Source organism: Mobula hypostoma, chromosome 7 (assembly GCF_963921235.1).
Source record: "Mobula hypostoma chromosome 7, sMobHyp1.1, whole genome shotgun sequence".
NCBI classification, from domain to species: Eukaryota; Metazoa; Chordata; class Chondrichthyes; order Myliobatiformes; family Myliobatidae; genus Mobula; species Mobula hypostoma.
Genome location: NC_086103.1, coordinates 34,680,887 through 34,703,916, shown reverse-complemented (window position 1 = coordinate 34,703,916; position 23,030 = coordinate 34,680,887). Strand labels below are relative to the sequence as shown.

At 42.5% G+C, this 23,030-nt stretch overlaps 1 protein-coding gene across 1 annotated transcript in view; it reads left to right on the top strand.

The window, feature by feature from the left end:
• The window catches only part of LOC134349230 (organic cation/carnitine transporter 2-like), a 91,143-nt gene that overhangs the window by 37,135 nt on the left and 30,978 nt on the right, over positions 1-23,030 (top strand). Inside the window, exons 4-6 of the mRNA XM_063053242.1 lie at positions 5,053-5,224; positions 13,925-14,051; positions 22,658-22,758. Coding sequence (XP_062909312.1) covers positions 5,053-5,224; positions 13,925-14,051; positions 22,658-22,758 — 400 coding nt within the window. The remainder of the gene's footprint in view (positions 1-5,052; positions 5,225-13,924; positions 14,052-22,657; positions 22,759-23,030) is intronic.

The window sequence follows — 23,030 nt, the reverse complement described above, 5'->3', positions numbered from 1 at the left end:
ACACTAGTCTCCTTCAAGGTCCGAGGGAACACTCTGTCAGGTCCCAGGGATTTATCCACTTTAATTTTCCTTGAGACAGCAAGCACCTCCTCCTTTTCAATCTGTACAGTTTCCATGATCTCACTACTTGATTCCCTCAATTCCATAGACTTCATGCCAGTTTCCTTAGTAAATACAGACGCAAAAAACCTATTTAAGATCTCCCCCATTTCCTTTGGTTCTGCTCATAGCCTCATCATTCCACCCTGAGCCGGCCGCTAATGTTCGGAACTCTATGGAGTATTCGGCTACATATTGTGAGCCCTGACGGAGAGTCAGTAGGCGCTTAGCGGCGTCCTTTCCGCGAATGGGATGTTCAAAAAAATCTTTCTCATTTCGGAGACGAAGGTGGAGAAAGAAGAGCAGGTCTCTGGCTGGTTATCCCAGATTGCCGTGGCCCATGCTAGGGCATTCCCTCGCAACAACCCCATGATGAACACTATCTTCGATCTGTCGGTGGTGTACGTACATGGCTGTTGATCAAAGACCAAGGAGCATTGCAGTAAGAGAACCCGGCATTTCCCTAGGTCCCCAGGGTTTGGTTTGGGAACGTGCGGCTCTCTAGGTGATTGTGTTGTCATCCCAGGCTGTGCGGGTTGGTCAGGCTGGGTTCCTGGAAAGGACAAAGTAAGGGGAGCGGATACTCAGTCGACCTGCTCACTGACCTTCTTTACATCCTCAGACAGAGTTCGAAGGTTTTCCGTGACCTCTGAGCAGTTGATCGTGGAAGCCCAGTAGGGAGCCCTGGCTGGCGAGGGACTGTTGTGGGAGGTTCATGTCTGCTGGGTTCATTCTTGGCCTGCTCGTTCTGTTGCAAGGGAGGGACTGGGGATGAACCCAAGTGCAGGACACAGGCATGGAGACAGGGTCAAGAGATGCTGGCTCAGTCACAAACGTAGAACAGATAACGGGAGTCTTGATTTGAAGATGAGCTTTTCGTAGAATCTCTAGAGAATGGATTGGAGCTTAGAACTAACAGTCCTAAGGGATCAAGAAACAAGGCTAACACTCACTGGAATTTCCAACAAACTGGTGACCTATGACTGTGATATCGGAGTTCTTATCCTGTATTCCCTGATGAGAACCAGGTGTGCTGTAATTAATTGAACAGGCAGCAATTGGGAATCAGACAACGGGAATTAGGGCACAATCCAGGGATTGAGATGGGGACTAGCCAGACGGGACCATGACAATGGTAGGTGAAGAAAAATTTTCTCTAATTACAACAGGGAAGAGAAATGGAGTTAAAGCAACTTACTGGCCTGATTAAAATTGGTTGGGTGAAAGAAGAGAGACGTTAGTGATGATGGATAAACATTCAACTCAGCCAGAGGTGATGGTGCACAATGGCAACAATGACATAGGTAGAAAGGAGAAAGAGGTCCTGCACAGTGAGTATAGGGATTTAGGAAAGAGGCTGCAGAGCAGGACCTCCAAGGTAGTAATCCCTGCTTCACTCCTAGTATTACGTGCTAGTCAAGGCAGGAATTAGATGATAGTACAAGTGTAGGAAGACGAGGTTTCAGGTTCTTGGATCATCGGAACCGCTTACAGGGCAGGGGTAACCTGTATCAGAAGAGGCCAAGGGGAGAGCTGATAGAGGTTTATAAGAATATGAGAAGCTGAGACAGAGCAGAGAGACAGTATCTCTTTCCCAGGGTTCAAATATTCAATACCAGAGGGCATGAATTTCAAGTGAGATGTGGCCATTTCTGAGGAGTTGTGAGGGGCAAGTGTTTTACAGAGGGTTATGGGTGCCTGGAATGCACTGCCTGGGGTGCTGGTAGAAGCAGAAGATTAGAGACTTTTAAGAGCTGGTTAGATAGGCACATGAGCGTGAGTATAATGTAAGGATATAGACATTGTTTCAGCAGAAGAGATTAGTTTGTTTAGCTATTTGATTACTAAATTAATTGGTTTGGCACAACATTGTGGGCTGAAGGACTTTTTCTTGTGCTGTGCTGGTCTATGTTCTATGTACCATGTTCCTGATGTCTCAAAAGAAACTTAAGTGGCACTTAATCATTCACAGTTTTATTAAATTTATAGGTATTATATTAACAAAAACATTGAAATCAACTAGCTAATTAACTTAGGTTGCCAATGACACAAAGATTGCTGGCCCAATAAGTAGTGTAGACAAAAGCATTAAATTACAAAGAACCATGGATAATCAGAATGTGGGTTGAAGGTGGAAGATGCACTTTACTGAGACCGTCCTTTCAAATAGGTATAGACCTGAACACTTATAACTGATGATAATCAAAGAATAGAATTCTAATATACCTTGGGATCTATGTACACAGATCAATAAATACTGAAATATTTTTTGTCCGCTATATAAAATAAACGGGAAGCTTTTCTACACAAAACACTGAATTGAGCGCACCTAGAGTGTCACGTAATGTTGTTGCATCCTAATTCCAGTAAATATACAAGTAGTAAGATCTCACTAGGAATTTTCAGAGTTCGAGTGATCAATTTACGAGAAGCGATTGCCGAAACTAAATTTGTACACCCTGGGAATTATCAAGAAAATATTTGACTGAGATTTTTATGACTTTATGAGGCAGTTTAAAACTCCTAGTACTAGGAGAAACCAAAAACAAACAGAAATAACTCCAAAATTAGAGTTGGTCCTTTAGGAGGAAATAAAGCCCCTTTTCTCACAAAATGTATTGGAAGTGTGAAACCTTTTCTCCTCAAATGTAGCAGATGAAAGGACAATACACATCCATGCAATCATCTGTTTGAACTTCTTCAACCTGGCAGTTGTTATAAGATTTTCTATGCCCACACTTCCAGACTGAAAAATAGCTTCTTCCCCAGAGCTATAATTGCTCTGAACCAATCGATCAAGCATCATCCATAAATTTGTTATATTGCTACTGGTTTTATGGCGGTCATGCATCTGAGTTGTGCTTTTGTACTGCTGGACAATACTTGTGCTGGCTGGTTACTTGATTTTATTTATTGTTTATTTATTTTATTTGTTGTTTCATAGCATTGAGTATGAGAGTTGCAAACTCATTTTCTCTGTATTTGTGCATGACAAGTTGTACTATGAAATGACGAAGATATTTCACTTCATTTCATAATTTTAAATCAGGTGATTCATTTGAAATTCATTAAATACTGTATTATTACAGTGTACAATATGGATGGATAAAGTTAACTACAAATTAGTCCATGGTCTCATTAAATAATAGGTTGGAGGGACTGCTTCTCTAATGTGTCTGTGCTCCCATGTGTTTTAATTCTCTGTGGGTTCGATATTTGTTTTCATTGTACATGAGCTAAATTCTGTGTGCGGAAATTAAACACAACCCACCGCATTTTAACAATCAGAAGCTATACATTCCACACTCCCACAATGAAATTAACCAGTGTTTATCCCACTGACCAACACATTCCTGGTATTCCTTTACAAAAGAAAAAAAGAACTTAAGGACATAGTTATTGAATCAACTATTTTCAAATTTGTATTTTTCATTTGTGAGATGATCATTCTTCATGTATAATTGGTCAAAGTATTTAACTATTTCTATTTCACATGGTAGATAATTTTGAACTTGTTTCCTCTTATACCTCATTAATTAATCAGAATCAGAATCACTTTATTGCCAGTATGTGAAACACACCAGAAATGCTTGTGTTTCGGTGCCAAGCACAAGCACAGCATAAGTCCTCTTCATGCATATATTATCCTTAATATAATTTGAGGATTTTTTCCAAGTGCGATTTCTATTTCAGTGCTCCTGTATTTCACAACAGAAATGCACTCATCAGTAAATAAACTGTTGGGTAACTTCTGGATTTGCTCCATTAGTATCACCCTCCCATTCCAACTTGCACAGATCACTGCCTGGGGTGATTGATTTCAATCTCCAAGAGGCTTCAATATTATCGCCAGATCAATTGCCAGGATGATAACCACATTATCATTGATGGAATAAGAGTGGCTTGACAGGAAAACATGTTATCTTACACTTTTATTGAATTGACTTCATTTCTTACATCCTTCACATACATGAGAAATAAAAATCTTTACGTTACATCGCCATCTAAATGTGCAATGTGCAATCATAGTAACTTACAATAAATAGAACAGTCAATGTAATATAGAGTACACTCAAATCAGAGTGAGTTCATCAGTCTGATGGTTTGGTGGAAGAAGCTGTCCCAGAGCCTGTTGGTCCTGGTTTTTACGCTGTGGTATTGCTTCCCAGATGGTAGCAGCTGGAGTAGATTCTGGTTGGGATGGTTTGGGTCCTCAATGAACCTACAGGCCCTTTTTGGACACCTGTCCTTGTAAATGTCCTGAATCATGAGAAGTTCACAACTACACATCCGCTGGGCTGTCCACACCACTCTCTGCAGAGTCCTGGAATTAATGGAGGTACAGTAGATCTCACTGGAACCAATGAATACTTGCTGTGAAAATTTTATGACATTTTAAATGTCCTTAGCAAAACCTGTGTTAGTTTTCTACATTTTGGGTGTTGGGTACTTGAAAAGTTATAACTTCCCATGGGAGACCAGGAATTTCCCCAGTTATATTTCTTTGTTTTGTGAGGACATATAACCCACTCCCCGACCCTCATCTAATAACTTCATTGTTCTCTATAAATGGATTTGAATCATACACACAGCTTCCATTTTCTTTTCTTGTGGCCCAAGAAACTCAGAACTAATTGCAAAGTAAGATTGTTGGCTTCTCCTGATCTGATTTATGGTAGTCAGTCAGATGTTACAATTGACCTTTGCACTTCTGTCCAAATGCTGAGGAAATAATATTTCATAACCATAAATTTGCTCACATTGTGCTCACATGCTCTATTTTAGGTATGACTGGACAATCAAGTCAACAAAATGATGGTTAAGAAGAAGATGTATACTACTGACAGAAAATGCTCAAAGTGCAATATTGGCAAAGAACAAAATGTCATTGTGTTGACCTATCATCAACTGAAGTCATGAATTCTGTTGTAATTACTACTTTTTTTCTTCCAGGATCAGAAATTCTCGGAAAATCCACTCGGCTTGTGTACAGCACATTGGGAGTGTGCATTTCTTATGCTCTTGGCTACATGTTGCTGCCCTTCATTGCATACTTTCTAAGAAACTGGCGGATACTGCTTTTGGCTCTTTCTCTCATAGGCCTGACATACATTCCTTTGTGGTGGTACGTAGCAATTTCTACCTTAACCACTTATTCTTGCTGTCTTCTGCCAGAAATTACAAACAACTTGAAATAGGATGAGTGTCCTCCTCAGGTGAGGTTAGGGATTGTGTTAATACTGGCAATGTATTTAAAAAGTCTAGTAATCTCTTGCTTGTTTGTAACATAAGTATCAAATATTTCTTGGCATCAAATGATTGCTACCCTGTTGTATCATTTTCACAAGACTAAGGACCAGTTTGAGGTAAAAAATTGAGTAAATTTGAAATGAGTGGGCCAGATGGAACCAGCATAGACTGGACAGGCTTCACCGCGTTTGGTATTGCTCTCCGGGAGGGTTTAAACTCGAGTGGTAGGTTGACAGGAACTAGAGCAGGGAAAGAGAAGGGAGAAACGTGAAGAAATCACCAAAAAGAAAAGGGAGCATAAATGGAAGAGAAAATAAAAAAGATGAGAGGGAAGTAGGGCCATGACACAAATAAAAATATCTAAGAGGGGTTATAACAGTGGTCCCCAACTTTTTTGCCCCGCGGACTGGTTTAAAATTGACAATATACTTGCGGACCGGCCGACTGGTTGGGGGGAGGGTAGGGTTGCCAACGGACAAGAGTAGCAGTCAAATACGTTGTGTTTACCCCGAGAAAGTCTACCATGACCATGAAGCCTTGCGTGGGCACCTATGTGCGCTTGTGTGATGTGCACATGCGTGTACGTGCTGACTTTTTTCTACAAATCGTTTTTAGCAATTCTGTTCAGTGAAACTATACTGTACATACATTATTTCTACTTTATATAGGCTGTGTATTTATCATATCATTCCTGCTTTTACTATATGTTAATGTTATTTTAAGTTTTATGTGACACAGCGCATGAATATAGTGATGTCAATTATAAGTCAATAGCATCATAATATTTTAAGTAACATTTGAATATTAAACACACAGCACATATTTTCCCTGTATGAACATATAAAATCATTGCAACACACCAATATCGCTGACTCAGTGGGAGCCCTGGGCTTGTTTCCCTGCAACAAGACGGTGCCATCGAAGGGTGATGGGAGACAGCAATACTCGAAGGGGGTTCCTTATGTCCAGTCTATTCTGCAATTTGGTTTTCGTTACATTCATTGCAGAAAACCCCGCTTCGCAGAGATATGTTGGAAATGGAAGCAATGTTTTCAGTGCTTTCGTTGCTACCTCAGGATATTTAGTCTTGACTTTGATCTGGAATGCCGGCAGAGATGTTATGTCAAACATGCTTTTCAGCCCGTCGTCATTTGCAAGCTTGAGGAGTTGATCATCTTCCTGCGCTGGTATAGATGATGCGTGCGTAATGACCTCGCGTGCATTCAAGTTCAACATGGAATGAGGAAAGGTGTAGCTGACTCATATCACCAAATCATATCGTTTCCTCGCAGCCCAGTAGCACATGCTTTGCGGCCGGGTGGTTGGGGACCACTGGGTTATAATGTTCAAAAGATCAAGTTTAAGGACATTGTACCTGAATTAGAAGTCCAACTCAGAAATGGGAGAGATTACTACCTGGGAACAAAGAATTGGCAAAACATTTAAATGGTACTTTGGTACTGACCTCACAAAGGAACCACAGAAGAATTTACTTACAAATCTAATTTTACTTCAGGTCCAAAAATTGCAACTCATTATGCGAATATTGTCCACTATCTCTTTTAATAACAAAATGCAAAGTAAACTTTGGACGGAAAATAATGGGGAATAATCATTGATTCAGAGGAATTACGATCTCCTGATACGCAACTACAAGAACAGTCAAGCTAAACACCATTCTGTTCTGTTTCCCTCTGGAACAGGGGTTCCCAACCTTTTGCCTAAAATGGGACTGGGCCAGAATACGCATGCCCCTCCAATCCCCTGAATAAAGTGCTTCACACAGCAATCCCTCAGGCTGTGTTTGATCTCTCCAATGTAAAGGCCTTCATAAACCTTAAGGACTCAATTCAGCAACATCAGGCAACTCACTTTTCATGCCCCTCCATCAATATTCGTATTGTTACGTACCCCATAACTGGGTTGCCAAACCAGCAGAAATGAACCACTTAGTTAGAGTCTGGTTAACAGAAACTAATAAAGTTTTATTACAGAAATAAGCAACACAGTACTCTAATCGTAGGGATATAAATACAACAGGTTAGCAATGATAAAACACACATGTACACAGAACTAGGGTAAGAGGAATCAACCAAGCTCTATCGCAGTCTAGGGGAAAAATGATCAGTCTCAAGTAACACAGAGTTCTGTTCAGCTTAGTACAGTTAGCAGTAATCGCTGTTGTGCCATTGGAGAGAGAGAGAGATAACATGCAAATCTGATTCGGACAGACCTTTGATGTTCTTCGCAGTTAGCTTTCGGGCGAACCCTTCTAGTGTCTTCTATGGTCACAGACCGTGAGCCCTCCGTTCCGGATACGACTGTTCTTCCACGGTGAACCCGGCACCCAGGCAAGGGCGGACTCACACACCAGGTTCCCGCCGATCGTACCCTTTCACCCTGTGTGTCTATGGTCGAGTCCCACGACCAGACCTCCAACACACACCAACTTGTGGGGGCACACCACTCTTCCAGGGTCTCGTTATCTTGTGATCTCCTGGTGTGTGTCGTGCCTTAGCAAACCTGTTCTTTTTATCCCCCTGCTGGGGTATCACCTGTCCATCAAACTTCAAACAGTTCAGGTTCAAAGCAACCGGTCTGTCAATACTCTGAAGTGTGTTTCTTTCTCATTAATCTCTCTCTTCTCTCTTATTAGCATTTTGAATGTTTCTCCATTCTCTCTCTTATCTCTCTCATCAGCATCAATCTTCTGATAACTTGGTTTGTTGTCACACCCCTATCCTTCAAAGGAATTTTACCGGGGTAAAAATTATGAGCATGAATACATTATTAGATACACACTAATATACAGGGTCATCAGCTATAAGGCTAATACAGAGAACTTTAAGTTTTCAACACCTTAACAGACAGTCAGCAATCACATTTTCCGTTCCTTTGATATGTTTTATTTGAATATCAAGTTCCTCTAAGACCAGGCTCCAACTTAGCAACCTTTTGTTTTTATCCTTCATAGTGGCCAAAAACACTAATGGGTTGTGATCATTGTAAATTCTTAGTGGTTTCCATCCCGGACAAATATAACAAGGGTCGTTCCACACAAACTTAGCATTCTTTGGCTAGAGCTTAGTAAGTGGGAGGGTAATGTCCGCAAAGTTTTTGCAAAACTTCCGATAGTACCCCACCATCCCCAAGAACCTTCTCAGGGCTCACTTGTCTGTTGGGGTGGGGACTTCAGAGATAGCCCGCACCTTAGCCTGCATCGGAGCCAGCTGCCCCTGTCCTACCACAAATCCCATATAAGTGACCTTCACATGGCCGAATTCACTTTTTGCGAGGTTCACTGTCAGGCTGGCTTCAGCCAGCTTTTTAAACAGCTCCTCTACTGCCACAATGTGCTCCTCCCACGTGTCACTCCAGACCACTAAATCGCCAATATACGCTTCTGCATTCCTTAGCCCTTTTGTCACTGAATTAATCATCCTATAGGGGTGTTGCGTAGTAGGCTGACCTGATGTGGCAACAACACCATGTCTCGGCTCTTTGCATCGCCTCGGGACATCCGGACATACGTGTGCATGCTGGTTAATTAGCTTTATCAACGATTCGCTCTGTTCGGGGGTTAAGTGAGAGAACTCATCAGCAAAGTTGGCCAAAACAATAGAGTTCTCCCATCTGGTCGGCACCACACTTATCTTTTCAAAATGGGTTTTCCCCTTATCAGGTGGCAGCCTAGCCTCATTAATTTTCGTAATAACACCAACTAGGTCTGCTCGCCTATCGTGGCAAGCTGTTAGCATATCAATAGCCTGTAACTGTGTTAGCTCACGTCTACAATAGTCAATAGCATCCTTTCCCCTGTGCGGACAGTAAAACTCTTTCATGGTTCTATCGACTGCCTTCCTCACCCCAAAATGTCCACCGAGGGGTATCTTGTGGGCCAGGTTAAAAAACTCATCCCCATAAACTTTTGGCACCACCCCCCATACCTCAGCTGCGGGCATGGTACTTGGGCTCCATTTCCTCCTTAGTATGCCCTCCTTCACATAATAGCCCACTGGCTCCCTTTTTAATTCTGCTTTAGAGAGAGCTGTCTCCGCCAAAACCGTCAGCTCCTCGTCTCGTTCCTGTGCCTGTATAAATTCCCTCCTTGCTAATGATAAGTCTACCTCAACGTCCGTTTCACTACGCCCCTTCTCACTTTCTAACCCCTTCTGGTACAAGGCTGGAAAAACGTCTCAGCTAAACCTATTTTCGCTTCAGCAGCCTTTCTGGACATGCGCCGAGTCACTGCACAAACGGGATAATCCTGTGAGTCCATGGGCAGGGCCACAATGCTGGCAGGCTGGCTTATCAATCTTACTGCTGGGTACACCTCTCCGCTGGCGAGGTCATTACCGAGTAAGACCTCCACGTCTTCCATTGGTAGTTCAGGCCTCACCCCGATCGTGACCGGTCCGGAGACCAAGTAGCTTTTTAGGTGTATCTGGTGCAAAGGTACTGCTTCAGTCCCTTTCCCAATGCCTTGTATCACACTGACCTCCCCAGTCTCGGTCTCTGAACTAAAGTCTAAAACACTCGTTAAGATCAGTGACTGACAAGCTCCAATGTCTCGCCAGATCCGCACTGCAATTGGGTTTAACTCCTCCTTCACCGACACCAATCCGGCCGAGATGAACTTCTTGCTCCCTTCTTGAACTTTATCAGACCTCTTCTTCCCTGGCAGTTTGTTTGCCAGCTCAATACAGCCAGTCGGAACCGTCGTTGTTTCCTTTACCCGTCTCCTTCTTTGGGGCAAAGCACCTGGACGCAAAGTGTCCGGCTTTCCCACAATTATAGCATACGACCCCGGGAGACTTCCTACCAAACTGCTCCCAGTCTTCCTTATCCTTCTCACTAGTCCCCAGCTTACTTTCTGACTTTTCCGGCGGACTCTCTCCACCCTCTTGACTACCCTTCTGGTAGACTTTACTCGGGGTAAACTTCGCTTTGTGCGTTAACGTGTATTCATCCGCTAACTTAGCAGTTGCGGCTAAGGTTTCTGCCTCTTTCTCATCTAGATGGGGCCTCATACCTTCAGGGAGACAACCTTTAAACTGCTCAATCAGTATTAGTTGTCGCAGTCTGTCATAATCCCCATTGACCCCTTTTGATGTGCACCAATGCTCACAATACATCTGCGTCTCATGGGCAAACCTCGCATTCCGGAACTTCTGCTGGTATGCCTCTGGGACCAACTCATAAATCCTGAGTATCGCCTCTTTCACCACATCATACCTCTGGGCATCTTCTGTGGACAATGCTGAGTAAGCTTGCTGGGCTTTTCCTTTAAGTACGCTCTGAAGCAAAATAGCCCACTTATCCCTCAGCCAGTCCTGACTTGCAGCGACTTTTTCAAAATGGAGAAAGTACCGATCAACATCAGCCTCCTCAAATGGGGGAACCTGCCTAACCTCCTGGGTCGCCCTGAACCCACCACCTTGGTTCAGCATGGGGCCCTGCGCTATTGTCATCCTTAACTTCTCCAGCTCAAATTCCCTTTCCATCTGTTTCTCTCTCTCTTGTCGCTCTAACTGCCTCTCTCTCTCGCCGTTCGAACTGTTTCCCTTCTTGTTCAGCTGCCTTACCCGGAACTCGTGCTCGAGTCTTAATTTTTCCATCTGCAGCTGTACTGCTTCTCCACCAGGTTTGCCCATAGATACCACCTCCAGCTCCCCTTGGGGAAACACACCTTTAGATACATAATGCTCTATGATAGCTCTGTGCGTCTCCGTTCTCCTCATTGTCGACTTCCCCTTAAAAAGATTCAACCGTTTGGCCACAGTTGCCAATTCTGATTTCCTGGCATCCTCTAATGCCTCCAAGGTTGGCGCCTTTAGAAATTCCTCAATCTCCATTTCTGCTGTTTCCCCTTTCTTTCTTTCGGGAATTTTAACCCAATCAATTTACCCAGTTCCAAATTTGGCGTTCAAAAACGCGGACGAGATCCCCACTTACTTTAGTACCCCATAACTGGGTTGCCAAACCAGCAGAAATTGACCACTTAGTTGGAGTCTGGTTAACAGAAACTAATAATACTTTATTACAGAAATAAGCAACACAGTACTCTAATCGTAGGGATATAAATGCAACAGGTTAACAATGATAAAACACACATGTACACAGAACTAGGGTAAGAGGAATCAATCAAGCTCTATCGCAGTCTAAGGGAAAAATGATCAGTCTCAAGTGACGCAGAGTTCAATTCAGCTTAGTACAGTTGGCAGTAATCTCTGTTGTGCCGTTGGAGAGAGAGGGAGATAATATGCAAATCTGATTCAGACAGACCTTTGAAGTTCTTTGCAGTTAGCTTTCGGGCGAACCCTTTTAATGTCTTCTGTGGTCACCAACCGTGACCCCTCCGTTCCGGATGCAACCGTTTTTCTGCGGTGAACCCGGCACCCAGGCAAGAGTGGACACACACACCAGGTTCCCGCCGATCGTACCCTTTCACCCTGTGCATCTATGGTCGGGTCCCACGGCCAGCCCTCCAACTCCCACCAACTTGTGGGGGCACACCGCTCTTCCAGAGTCTCGTTATCTCGTGATTTCGTGGTGTGTGTTGTGCCTTAGCGAACTTGTTCTTTTTATCCCCCTGCTGGGGTATCGTCTGTCCATCAAACTTCAAACAGTTCAGGTTCAAAGCAACCGGTCTGTCAATATTCTGAAATGTGTTTCTTTCTCGTTAATCTCTCTCTTCTCTCTTATTAGCATTTTGAATGTTTTGCCATTGTCTCTCTTATCTCTCTCATCAGCATCAATCTTCTGATAACTTGGTTTGTCATCGCAGTATCATCTAAATGATTGATATACAACATAAAAAGAAGTGGTCCCAACACCAGCCCCTGCAGAACACTACTAGTCACTGGCAGCCAAACAGAAGAGGATCCTTTTATAGCCACTCACTGCCTCCTACCAATCAGCGAATCAGCTACGACAGGAATATTTCTGATGGGAAATACTTTGCACTTGCATGGAAGGTTGTCAAAAGGGATAGTGCACATGGAATTTTAGATAATGTACCGAAATGTCTAAAGAACTGTATGCCAGGGATAAGGCAAAGAGCGTGAATGAGGGAATTCCTTTCAGCTTCTCTGGTGGAGTACTGCAGTAGTTAGAGGTTGGGCCACAGTTCTCCTCAATGGAAAAATATGACCTCGAGAACCAAATCTTGTATTTCAATAAACATGCAAATTTAGGTGGGATTTTGAATACAGAGAAGAATGTAAATAGGCTCTCGTGTAATATACGCAAACTAAATAAGTGGGAGAAAAGATGCCAGAAGGAATTGCATGTGGAAAAAAATGTGTGAACACACTTCTTCAATGCATTCCAAGGCTAAAACTATAGGAACCATCTCAGATGTGATTACCAATACTTTTAGAATCTTTTCTTAATAATCACCTGAAACTTTGGAATGTAAAGTACAGCTGAACATCCTGTCACTGGGTCTTTTAAAACATCTTTGAAAAGAAAAGACAGTATGTATATAAAATTCAAAAGATGGTGGGAACTCAACTACGTGATGTTTCTGATTAGAGTAATATACTTTTTTTAGTAAACTCCTATTTGCTCCCAACTCTTTCTCCTTTACCATTGTGCTGGAAAGGGATAGGAGCAGACAATTTGGGAAAATATTTAACTGGGGTAGGGGGAAATATGATGCTATTAGGCAGAAACTTGGGAACATTAATTAGGAGCAAATATTCTCAGGGAAATGCACGGACTAAAACACTTGAGAATATGGACATTGAAAAGGAGGATGTGTTGGAGCTTTTGAAAAGCTGAGCCTGGAGGAGATATATTCCAGGCTACTGTGGGAAGCGAGGGAGGAGATTGCTGAGTCTGGCTCAGGAAATGTTCAGGGAACATTTGCATGGTGTTCTGCATAGGCATGTTCCCTTGAGGCAGGGAAAGGATAGTAGGGAACAGGAACCATGGTGTACAAAGGATGTAGAAAATCTAGTCAAAAAGAACAGAAAAGCTTACAAAAGATTCAAGATAAGTAAGTGTGGAATATATATGAAAACCAAGCTTCTTCAAGTCTAGGGGCAAATAGATAGTCTTATGATAATGAGTAAAGTTCAGTTCATTTCGTGGTATTGAGTTGAGTAGTGATGGAGAGAGAGAAAGGGAGAGATTTGAGTCTTCAGGTGAGCTGACGCTGTCGATCTTCCTGTTGTCCTCCGAAATCCTTTAAAAGTCACAGACTGTGACCACAACAAAGGGGACCGTTCTTCTGTGGTGGACTCGTCAACCCAGGCAAGGTGCTATGCGGTAGGGTATGTGAAAAATAGAGTGCTACGCAGTAGGGAAATTCTCGGCAATTTCTAGAGTAGGTTACATGGTCGGCACAACATTGTTGTCTGAAGGGCCTGTAATGTGCTGTAGAGTTCTATGTTCTATGATCTTAGATGAAGTTGAAATGTTGGCACTGTGGGCTGAGTGGCCTTTACTGTGTTGTAATGTTCTATGTTTCTAGGTAATTAAATTACGTTATGTCATGTGATTTGAAAGTATTTCAACTTGCGAAATTATTTGTGAAGTCAGTATCCTAAAATAACACTTCTACTTTCAGGCTTATTCCTGAATCTCCACGCTGGTTGTTGGTAAAAGGAAGGGTAAAGGAGGCAGAAGAAATACTCCAATATATTGCAAAGAAGAATGGTGTCACTCTCCCAGAGTTGCTTCTCGATGAACCTAAGGTATCAGCCACCATGTTTCTGCTTACTGAGTGATCGGTTAGTTCAATAATAGAGACCAGTTCATTTAAAAATATATATATATATTTCTTCCTTACCCCATCTCCTTTTGCTGTAGCAAGATTCCATTCATGTAAGTCAGATGTGAATTCTGCTGCTGTGTGTAGGTAATTTCAGCTCCACTTTCACCCAGCAACAAACCACACATGCATTTTCCAGGAGGATTCTCCATGTATTGATTAGACCATGAGAACCTCAATGAATACTTCCCCATAAGTTTTAGCAACAACAATATTATCAGCAAAGCACAGAGAAAAGTTCAAATGTGACAATACTGTATTTTGTATTGATTAAGTTTTCTTACTCTCTCCTTAGTAATGTAGGCAAGTATACCATGTGCCTTTTTAACAAGTTTATCTATATCTGCTGCCACTCTTAGGGACACTTGGATATTTCCATTTAGCTCTCTTAACCACATTATGGATATATAAATAAGAACCCAAGCATTGAATTCTGCTTCAACGCACCAGTCATCATCTGCCACCCAGACAAAATATCTCTTTATTCCTCTGGTCTGTTTCTATCTGGCAATCACTTCTCAATTAAGGCCAGGCCATGTTACGCAGTTCATTTGCTAAAATGTACACTTGCTTCTTATGAGATCTTATTGAAAGCTTTGTGAAAGACTGAATAGAGCACAGTCTCTGCTTGCCTTTATCTGTTCCACCAGGTACATCCTCAAAAAACTGCAGTAAATGTGTTAAGTGATTTCCCTTTCAAAAATCGATGTTCACTTTGCCCAATCCCACCAATATTTTAAATCTTTTATTACTTCTTTCACAATAGATTCTAGCATTTTCCCCAACACCAAGGTTAAGTAGTCTGTTCAATATTTCACTGTTATACCCTTCCTGCTTTTTAAATTGTCATCCCTAATCTGGAGGAACTGGTTTAGAGTCCCAAGAATCTTGGCAGATGGGAGCCAATGCATCTGGGCTGCCTCAGTTGATGCTTGTGGATTTCCAGAAAATAAAGAATAGGAAATCTGGCCATACATCAAGACCATGGCTTGCTTGCTATCTCAGCAGCATTTTCTCACTTGACTCCTTAATTGTCCATAAACATATTGATCTCCTTTGAATGGAGATGATGGAGCCTCAACAAACCCCTGGTGTAGAGAGTTCCAAAGGTTCAACACTTTCTGTGTGAAGTAATTTCTCATTATCTCAGTACAAAACAACTTACCCATAATTCTCAGATTGTGCCTCCCACTCCCCAGGTCCTCAGCCAATGAAACAGCCTCAATGTCTCAAGTCTATAAAGCCATTTTTAACATTTTAATTGGATCTCCCATTGTTCTAAATTCTAGAGAAGACTGACCAAGTCTACTTAATCTCTTCTCATATGCCATCCCTGTAAACAATAATTCTTCACTGCACTATCTCAGTGGCAAGAACAAGTTTTCAAAAGTAAGGAAGCCACAGTTTCACACAGTATCCGAGGTACATTTCACCTAGATCTTCAAGATTCAGAATAAAATTTTCATGTCTCAAATCCTTCATGATTCAAATCTTCTTATAAATCAGGTGAACATATTACTTGCCACTAATTATCTGCTACACCTGCATGTTGCTCCTGAGCAATTTATGCACAATCACATCCGGCTCCCTCTGAATATTAGAGTCTTTCTTTATGTAGTAAATACTGCTTCACTTTCTTATGCTGTGCTCCAAAGGGAATGACTTAATATTTTTCTACATGACAGTCTATTTACAATAATCTTGCCACACATACAGTTTCCCTAGTTATCCCTGAAGATTCTTTCTATTCTCCCTCAAAGTCACAGTGTAGCTAGTTTAATGCTTCAAGTTGATAGGGCAGTTTAGAGGTGGCAGGATTTGTTCATCTTCATTAGTTGGGGTACTGAGTTCAAGAACCACAAGGTAACTTTGCAGCTCTATAAAACCTTGATTAGACTACATTTGTATGCTATGTAGGAGGGAAAGTTAGATTGATCTCATAGTATGTTAAACAGTGGGCACAACATTGTGGACCAAAGGGCCTGTACTGTGTTGTAGTCGTCTACAGTGTAATATCATCAGCAAACTCTGAAATATGACATTGATCTCATCAGCCAACTCTCTAATATATGTACATTATGAAAAGAGGGGCCCAAGCATTGATCCTTGCAGTACCCTACTTGTTTGTCAGTCTGAGGATGATCCATTTATTCCCACTCTTTGGTTATTTGCTGGTAATTAGAATATAGTCCCATTGATTTACATGATACTGTGAGAATAAGATTGTTCTTTGATGACAGAGACAATGTCACAAATTTTGACATGGCACTGTAACAATGAGTAGGCAGTCATTTTTGGGTTGGGTTGGGCCTGTGCTGCTGTTTATCGATTACTGCTCAGCATTCAACACCAGCATCCTCTCAGTACTAATTAACAAGCTTTTAACTCTGAGCCTTTGTTCCACCCTCTGCCACTGAATCCTTGACTTCCTCATTGGAAGACCATAGTCCACATGGATTGGTGAAAACAGCTCATGCTCACAGGCACACGTCAAAGAGTACAAGGATACTTGGCATGGCACCAAGGTCTCTAATAAGTTCTACAGAGGTACCATGGAGAACATTCTGACTGGTTGCCTACTCTGCGATGGAGGCACCATTACACAGGATCATAAGATGTATCAGACGTAGGCTCAACTAGCTCCATCACGGGCACAAGGCTCCCCACCATAAAGTTAAGTTTCCAGAGGTAATGTGTCAAGAAGGCAGCAGCCATCATTAAGGACCTTCCCATTATTACTAACAGAGAGGAAGGTACAGGAACCTGAAAATCCATTCTCAATGTTTCAGGAAGAGTTTCTTCTCCTCCACCACCACCAGATTTCTGAACAGTCTGTGAATCCATGAATACCACCTCGCTATTCCTTTTTTGCACTTTGCTTTTTATTGTAACTTGTTAGACCTGCATTTCACTGCCGCCTTAAAACAACAAACTTCATGGCTTATGTCAGTGAGAGCCCGCATGTATGCCATCCAGGCTCCATCTCTATGGTTCGGGTGTGACCAAGCTTATCGTTTGTGACAGCACAACAGGAATTCACTTTGAGGTCTGGCTGCTGCAATTATCCATGAAACAGTCTTCAAATTATCATCCTGTCAGCACAGCCCCAGAGTAACTGATGGTCTTGTGGTAACATATTCATGCCTTTGATAATCAGGGAATAAACCTCAAATTAATTTTACTGAGCTGTTTTAAACAGTTACAGTCATATTAAATTTACTTAAAATATCAGTTTTATTATGTTTTTACTTAAACAAGAAGACATTCCTGTTTAAGACATGGGAGACATTGCTTCCGAATGTGCTCAATGCCTTCTAGCTTTGACCGTCAGAACACAGTGAAACAATTGTGAACCCTCACATCTTCCAATGATCCTATGATCTCGATATGTAAGCTGATGTGCACGCTGCCTTTAGGAAGGAGAATCCAAGGTAAGCCTCTGGATTAGATAGGGTACCTGGATGTGTTCTAAAGACCTGTGCTGCCCAACTGACTGATGTGTTCTCAAAGATCGTTAATCTCTTGGTTCAGCAGTGTGTGCTACCCACCTGCTTCAAGCAGGCTTCAATTATGCCAGTACCCAAGAAGAGCATGGTGACCTGCCTCAGAGACTATCACTCAGTTGTAAATACATCTACAGTGAAGAAGTGTCTGGAGAGCCTGGTGATAAAACATATCAGATCCTTCTGAGAGGCAACGTGGATTCACTCCAATTTGACTACTGGAGCAACAGGTCCATAGCAGATGCCACCTCACTGGCTCTTCACTCAATCCTGGGACATTTGGACAGTAAAGGTGCATACATCAGCATGCTCTTTATCGACTACAGCTCAGCATTCAATAGCATCATCCTCTCAGAACTAATCAATAAGCTCCAAGGCCTTTGCCTCAACACCTTCTTGTGCAATTGGATCCTGGATTTCCTTACTTATAGACCCCAGTCAGTTCAGATTGGCAACAACATCTCCTCCACGATATCCACCAGCACGGGTGTACCACGGGGCTGTGTGCTTCACCCCCCTCCCCTACTCACTTTACTATTACTGTGTGGATAAGCACAACTCCAATGCTAGATTCAAGTTTGCTGATGACACCACTGCCCTGGGCCAAGTCAAAACTGATGATGAATCAGCATACAGGAGGGAGATTAAAAACTGGCCGAGTGGTGTCATAACAACAGCCCCTCATGCAGTGTAGGCAAGACCAAGGAACTTATCATAGACTTTAGGAGAAGGAAACCAGAGATCTATGAGCCCGCCCCCCCGCCCCCATCAGAGGCAGAGGATCAGAGGTGGAGGCAGTTAGCAACTTTAAATTCCACTGTATCATTTCAGAGGACCTGTCCTGAGCTGAGCGCTGAAGTGTAATTGCAGAGAAAGAACAGCAGTGACTCTACTCCCTTAAGAGTCTGCAGAGACTCAGTGTGACATCTAAAACTTTGACAACCTCCTATAGTTGTGTAGTGGAGAGTATGCTGACTGGCTGCACCATGGCCTGGTACAGAAACACCAATGCCTTTGAATGGAAAATCCTACAAAAGGAGGTGAATTCAGCCCAGTACATCATGGGTAAAGCCCTCCCTACCATTGAGCACATCTACATGAAGCAAGCAGCATCCGTGATCAGAGATCCCCACCACTCAGATCATGCTGTCCTCTCATTGCTGTCATCAGGTAGGAGGTACAGGAGCATCAGTACTCACACCACCAGATTCAACAACAGTTACTACTCCAAAACCATCAAGCTTTGAATAAAAGAGAATAACTACACTCCCTTGGCCCCATCATTAAAATGTTCCTACAACCAATAATCTCACTCTAAGGACTCTTTATCACATTAACTCATGTTCTAATTGTTTATTGCTCTTTGTTTATGGATTCAGAGATCCAAAGTACATTTATTATCAAAGTATGTATGCAGTATGCAAACCTGAAATTCATCATCTCCAGAGTCACAAAACAAATAACAACCATGAAACCAACCCGGTCAAAGAAAAGCATGAAACGTCAAAACCCCACCGTGCAAAAAAAATTGTGCAAACGGCAACAGAAAAATACCAGCCAAAAACATGGAATATGAACCACAAAATGAGAAGACATATTTCACCACTGTTCCACTCAGTGTTCATTGTCTGCAGGCTGCCCAAAAAGAGCAACAAAAAAAGAGTGACCAGAAATGGAACTAGAAACCAGAACACATCCTAGAAACAATCTACATTCTGTGGTGATTACTCCAGCCCTCCCCGCCGACAGCATCGAGGGAGAGAGGGATCACTGGAATGCAAGGGTACTCCCTTGGGAGCAGCCAGTGAGAGTGAACAAGAGACCACCATACACAGACACCCTCTCTGGCAGCAGCGAGAGGCTGGTAGACTGCGCTGAATGCTCGCTCGCATTCACAATCACCTCAATCACTTCATTCCGCTCGGCGCTTTAATCGGTGAGGTCAGCAAGTGATGGAGTCGATCCTGGGCTCGCACCCCGTCTCCTGGCTCCCTGGCCCGCATGGTCACAGCTTCGTGGAAGACTCTCGGAAACAACAAACCCCCCCGATCGCCCGGTCGGCCCGAAATCACACCGCCAGAAAGTAGATGAAGGGCCTAATGGTACTGGAAACATATCTGAAATAAACACAAGATGTAAACAGAGTGAAAGTGGGACGGCACACTAGTGTGGTAGGCAGCACCACGCATTACAGTACCGGTAACTTGGGTTTAATCCCTGCCTCTGCCCGTTAGGAGTTTGTACATTCTCCCCGTGACCGCATGGGTGCTCCGGTTTCCTCCTACACTCCAAAGATGTACTGGTTGATAGGTTAATTGGTCATTGTAAATTGTCCTGTGATTAGCTAGAATTGAATTAGAGGTTGCTAGGCAGTGTGGCTCAAAGGGGTGGAAGGACCTGTGCTGAGCTATCTCTCAATTAATAAACAAAAATAAATCAATGAAAGAAATTGCTCTGTGACCTGTCTTCAGCATGTCACCTTTGGTAGCATTGTTTACTGGTGCTGTCTTCTTCTAGATGTCTGCATTTGCACAGTTTGTTTTCCGTGTAAGCTGCTTGTTTGGGTTACTGTTGAAGATAAGAGATAGGAAAAATGTGTGCCATCCAATTGGGATGAACACATTCATTGGAGGTTTCTCTGGTGAGGGACACTAAGGTTGGGCTTGGGGCTTTTGAGAGGGGAGAAGAGAGAAGATGCCAGAGAGAAGAGGTCAGAGGAGCTGACCCGGAGCAGGGTCGTGATTCGATGAAGCCCGGGGAGATGAATGAGGATCGGCGTAGGGAAAACCGTGAGCTCCAACTTGTGCATATTAGACTGTTTCATTTAAAATGGGCCCTTTTCATTTTTTTTGCTTTTTCTTTACTAACCCTTTAGTCAAGTTAAGAATTATAAAGCTAAATCATTTAGTTGTAAGCACTGTACTGTCTGTTATTTCATGGTACTTATTTGTAACAGGCTAACAAATCGCGTAGCATCCACACAAACAAGGGGATTTTGGGAGGCTTGCACTTCAACCTCCCACGATTGGCAGGGCCGGAGGGTGTCTCCCTAGACTTACACAGCCAACAAAACCAGAGTGTTACATAAGCAAGAATGATAGTTGATTGAAGTGGGGTTGTAATCATATATCCTAGGAATAAAGAGAGAAGTGCTGAGACTTACAGCAGATCAAAGATCACATTCCAGCTCATTATTTTCATAATGAGACTAGCTACTCTTAATTCCAGTCCGTTCAAGATGAACAGAATAGAAAAAAAGACAAGCGAATGAACAAAGCTGTTAATGTAATAGTTCTCACAGGAAAATTTTCATTGTGCATGTTAGGGTGTTCTCTGGAGTTATGGAATATAGCAAATAATAATTTGAACAGCAGCCATTCTTCAGATCTGAATGTTGATTTTGGATTGAATTTAAAATCTAGCTCAGAACAATGACTGAGCACCTATGCTCCATCCACCAGAAAAAGTGGGATCTCCCGGCAGCAACCCACTTCAATTTTACTTTATTGTACAAGGCATTGGTAAGGCCAAATTTGGAGTATTGTGTATAGTTCTGGTCACCGAATTATAGGAAAGATGTCAACAAAATTGAGAGAATACAGAGAAGATTTACTAGAATGTTACCTGAGTTTCATCTCCTAAGTTACAGAGAAAGGTTGAACAAGTTGGGTCTTTATTGTCTGGAGCGTAGAAGGTTGAGAGGGGACTTGATAGAGGTGTTTAATATTATGAGGGGGATTGATAGAGTTGATGTGGATAGGCTTTTTCCATTAAGAGTGGGGGAGATTCAAACAAGAGGACATGAGTTGAGTTTTAAATGGCAAAAGTTTAGAGGAAACATGAGGGGGAACTTCTTTACTCAGAGAGTGGTAGCTGTGTGGAACGAGCTTCCAGCAGAAGCAGTTGAGGCAGGTTCAATGTTGTCATTTAAAGATATATTGGATAGATATATGGACAGGAAAGGAATGGAGGGTTATGGGCTGAGTGCAGGTCAGTGGGACTATGTGAGAGTAAGAGTTCGGCATGGACTAGGAGAGCCGAGATAGCCTGTTTCCGTGCTGTAATTGTTATATGGTTATATACTTCCCATTTCCATTCCGACATCTACTGCCGCGATGAAGTTGTTCTGTCTGGCTAGACTCCAACCTAATGGCATGAGCATTGATTTCTTGAACTTCTGGTAATTGACCCCATTTCACCATTCCCATTCCTGTTTTCCTCTCTCACATCATCTCCTTACATGCCTGTCACCTCCCTCTGGTGCTCCTCCCTCTTCCCTTTCTACCGAGGTTATCTACCTCTCCTATCAGATTCCCTCTTCAATGGCCCTTTATCTCTTTCACCTTTCAGCTTCACAGCTCTTTACTTCAGCCCTCTCCATCTCCTGGTTTCACCTATCACCTACCACCTACCACCTTGTAATTCTTTCTCTCTCCTCCCACACCTTCTTCTGCTAACTTATCATCTTTTTTTTTCCAGTCCTGATGAAGGGTCTCGCCCTGAATCATCAAAAGCTTACTCTTTTCCAGAGATGCTGCCTGACCTGCTCAGTTGCTCCACCATTTTGTGTGTGTTGCTGGCATTTCCAGCATCTGCAGATTTTCTCATCTCAGCACAATGGCCTTCCTGGAGCTGCAGATTGGGGTTGATTGCAAGCCAGGAAACACTTCATTGACCTGAGGTGTTGGCAGATGCATGAATGTAGCTCAGAGACAGTGCTGATTAACATTCAGTTTAGGGTGTCTTGAGTGTTGGTGCAAAATTCTAGTTGTTTGAAAATTAGATGTAACTCAAAGGAAGCACTGTGAATGCATTGTAACTTTAGAATTGACCTTTGATCTTCAGCATATAAAGATGTAATGGTGGGTCAGGGAGCCTCTCTCCAGAGTGACTCCAAATTCCGTCAGCTTGTGTGTAAAGTGGCTTTCACTGACAGTCACAACAGTGCAAATGTCACCATGGTGAAAGTTAATATTAGCAATACTTTACATTAACAATAAAGGTTTATTTTCTTTTGCTATTTCAGCTTGAAGATATGAGAACCAGACAAGCACAGTCTTACACAGTTTTCCATCTTGTTAAAACTTATAACATCCGAGCTATCACTGTCATTAATGTTCTGATATGGTGAGTATTTCATGGAACCATGATACAAAGACTGCTTGTTTCATAAGATCTGACATGGACCTCTCACCCCCTGGCCCAGCCATCCTCTTTAACCATATTTCTGCAATTTTTTATCATTGTAGTGTTAATTTGGTGCCATTTTAAGGACCCTATTTAATATGTATCAGTCATCCTTTCAGGGAAATCCTAACCACACATTGCATAAAATTGCTTTTCTTCCTATTGCCGCCAGTTCTTTGGTTTATCACCTTGAGTATGTACCTTCGTTAATA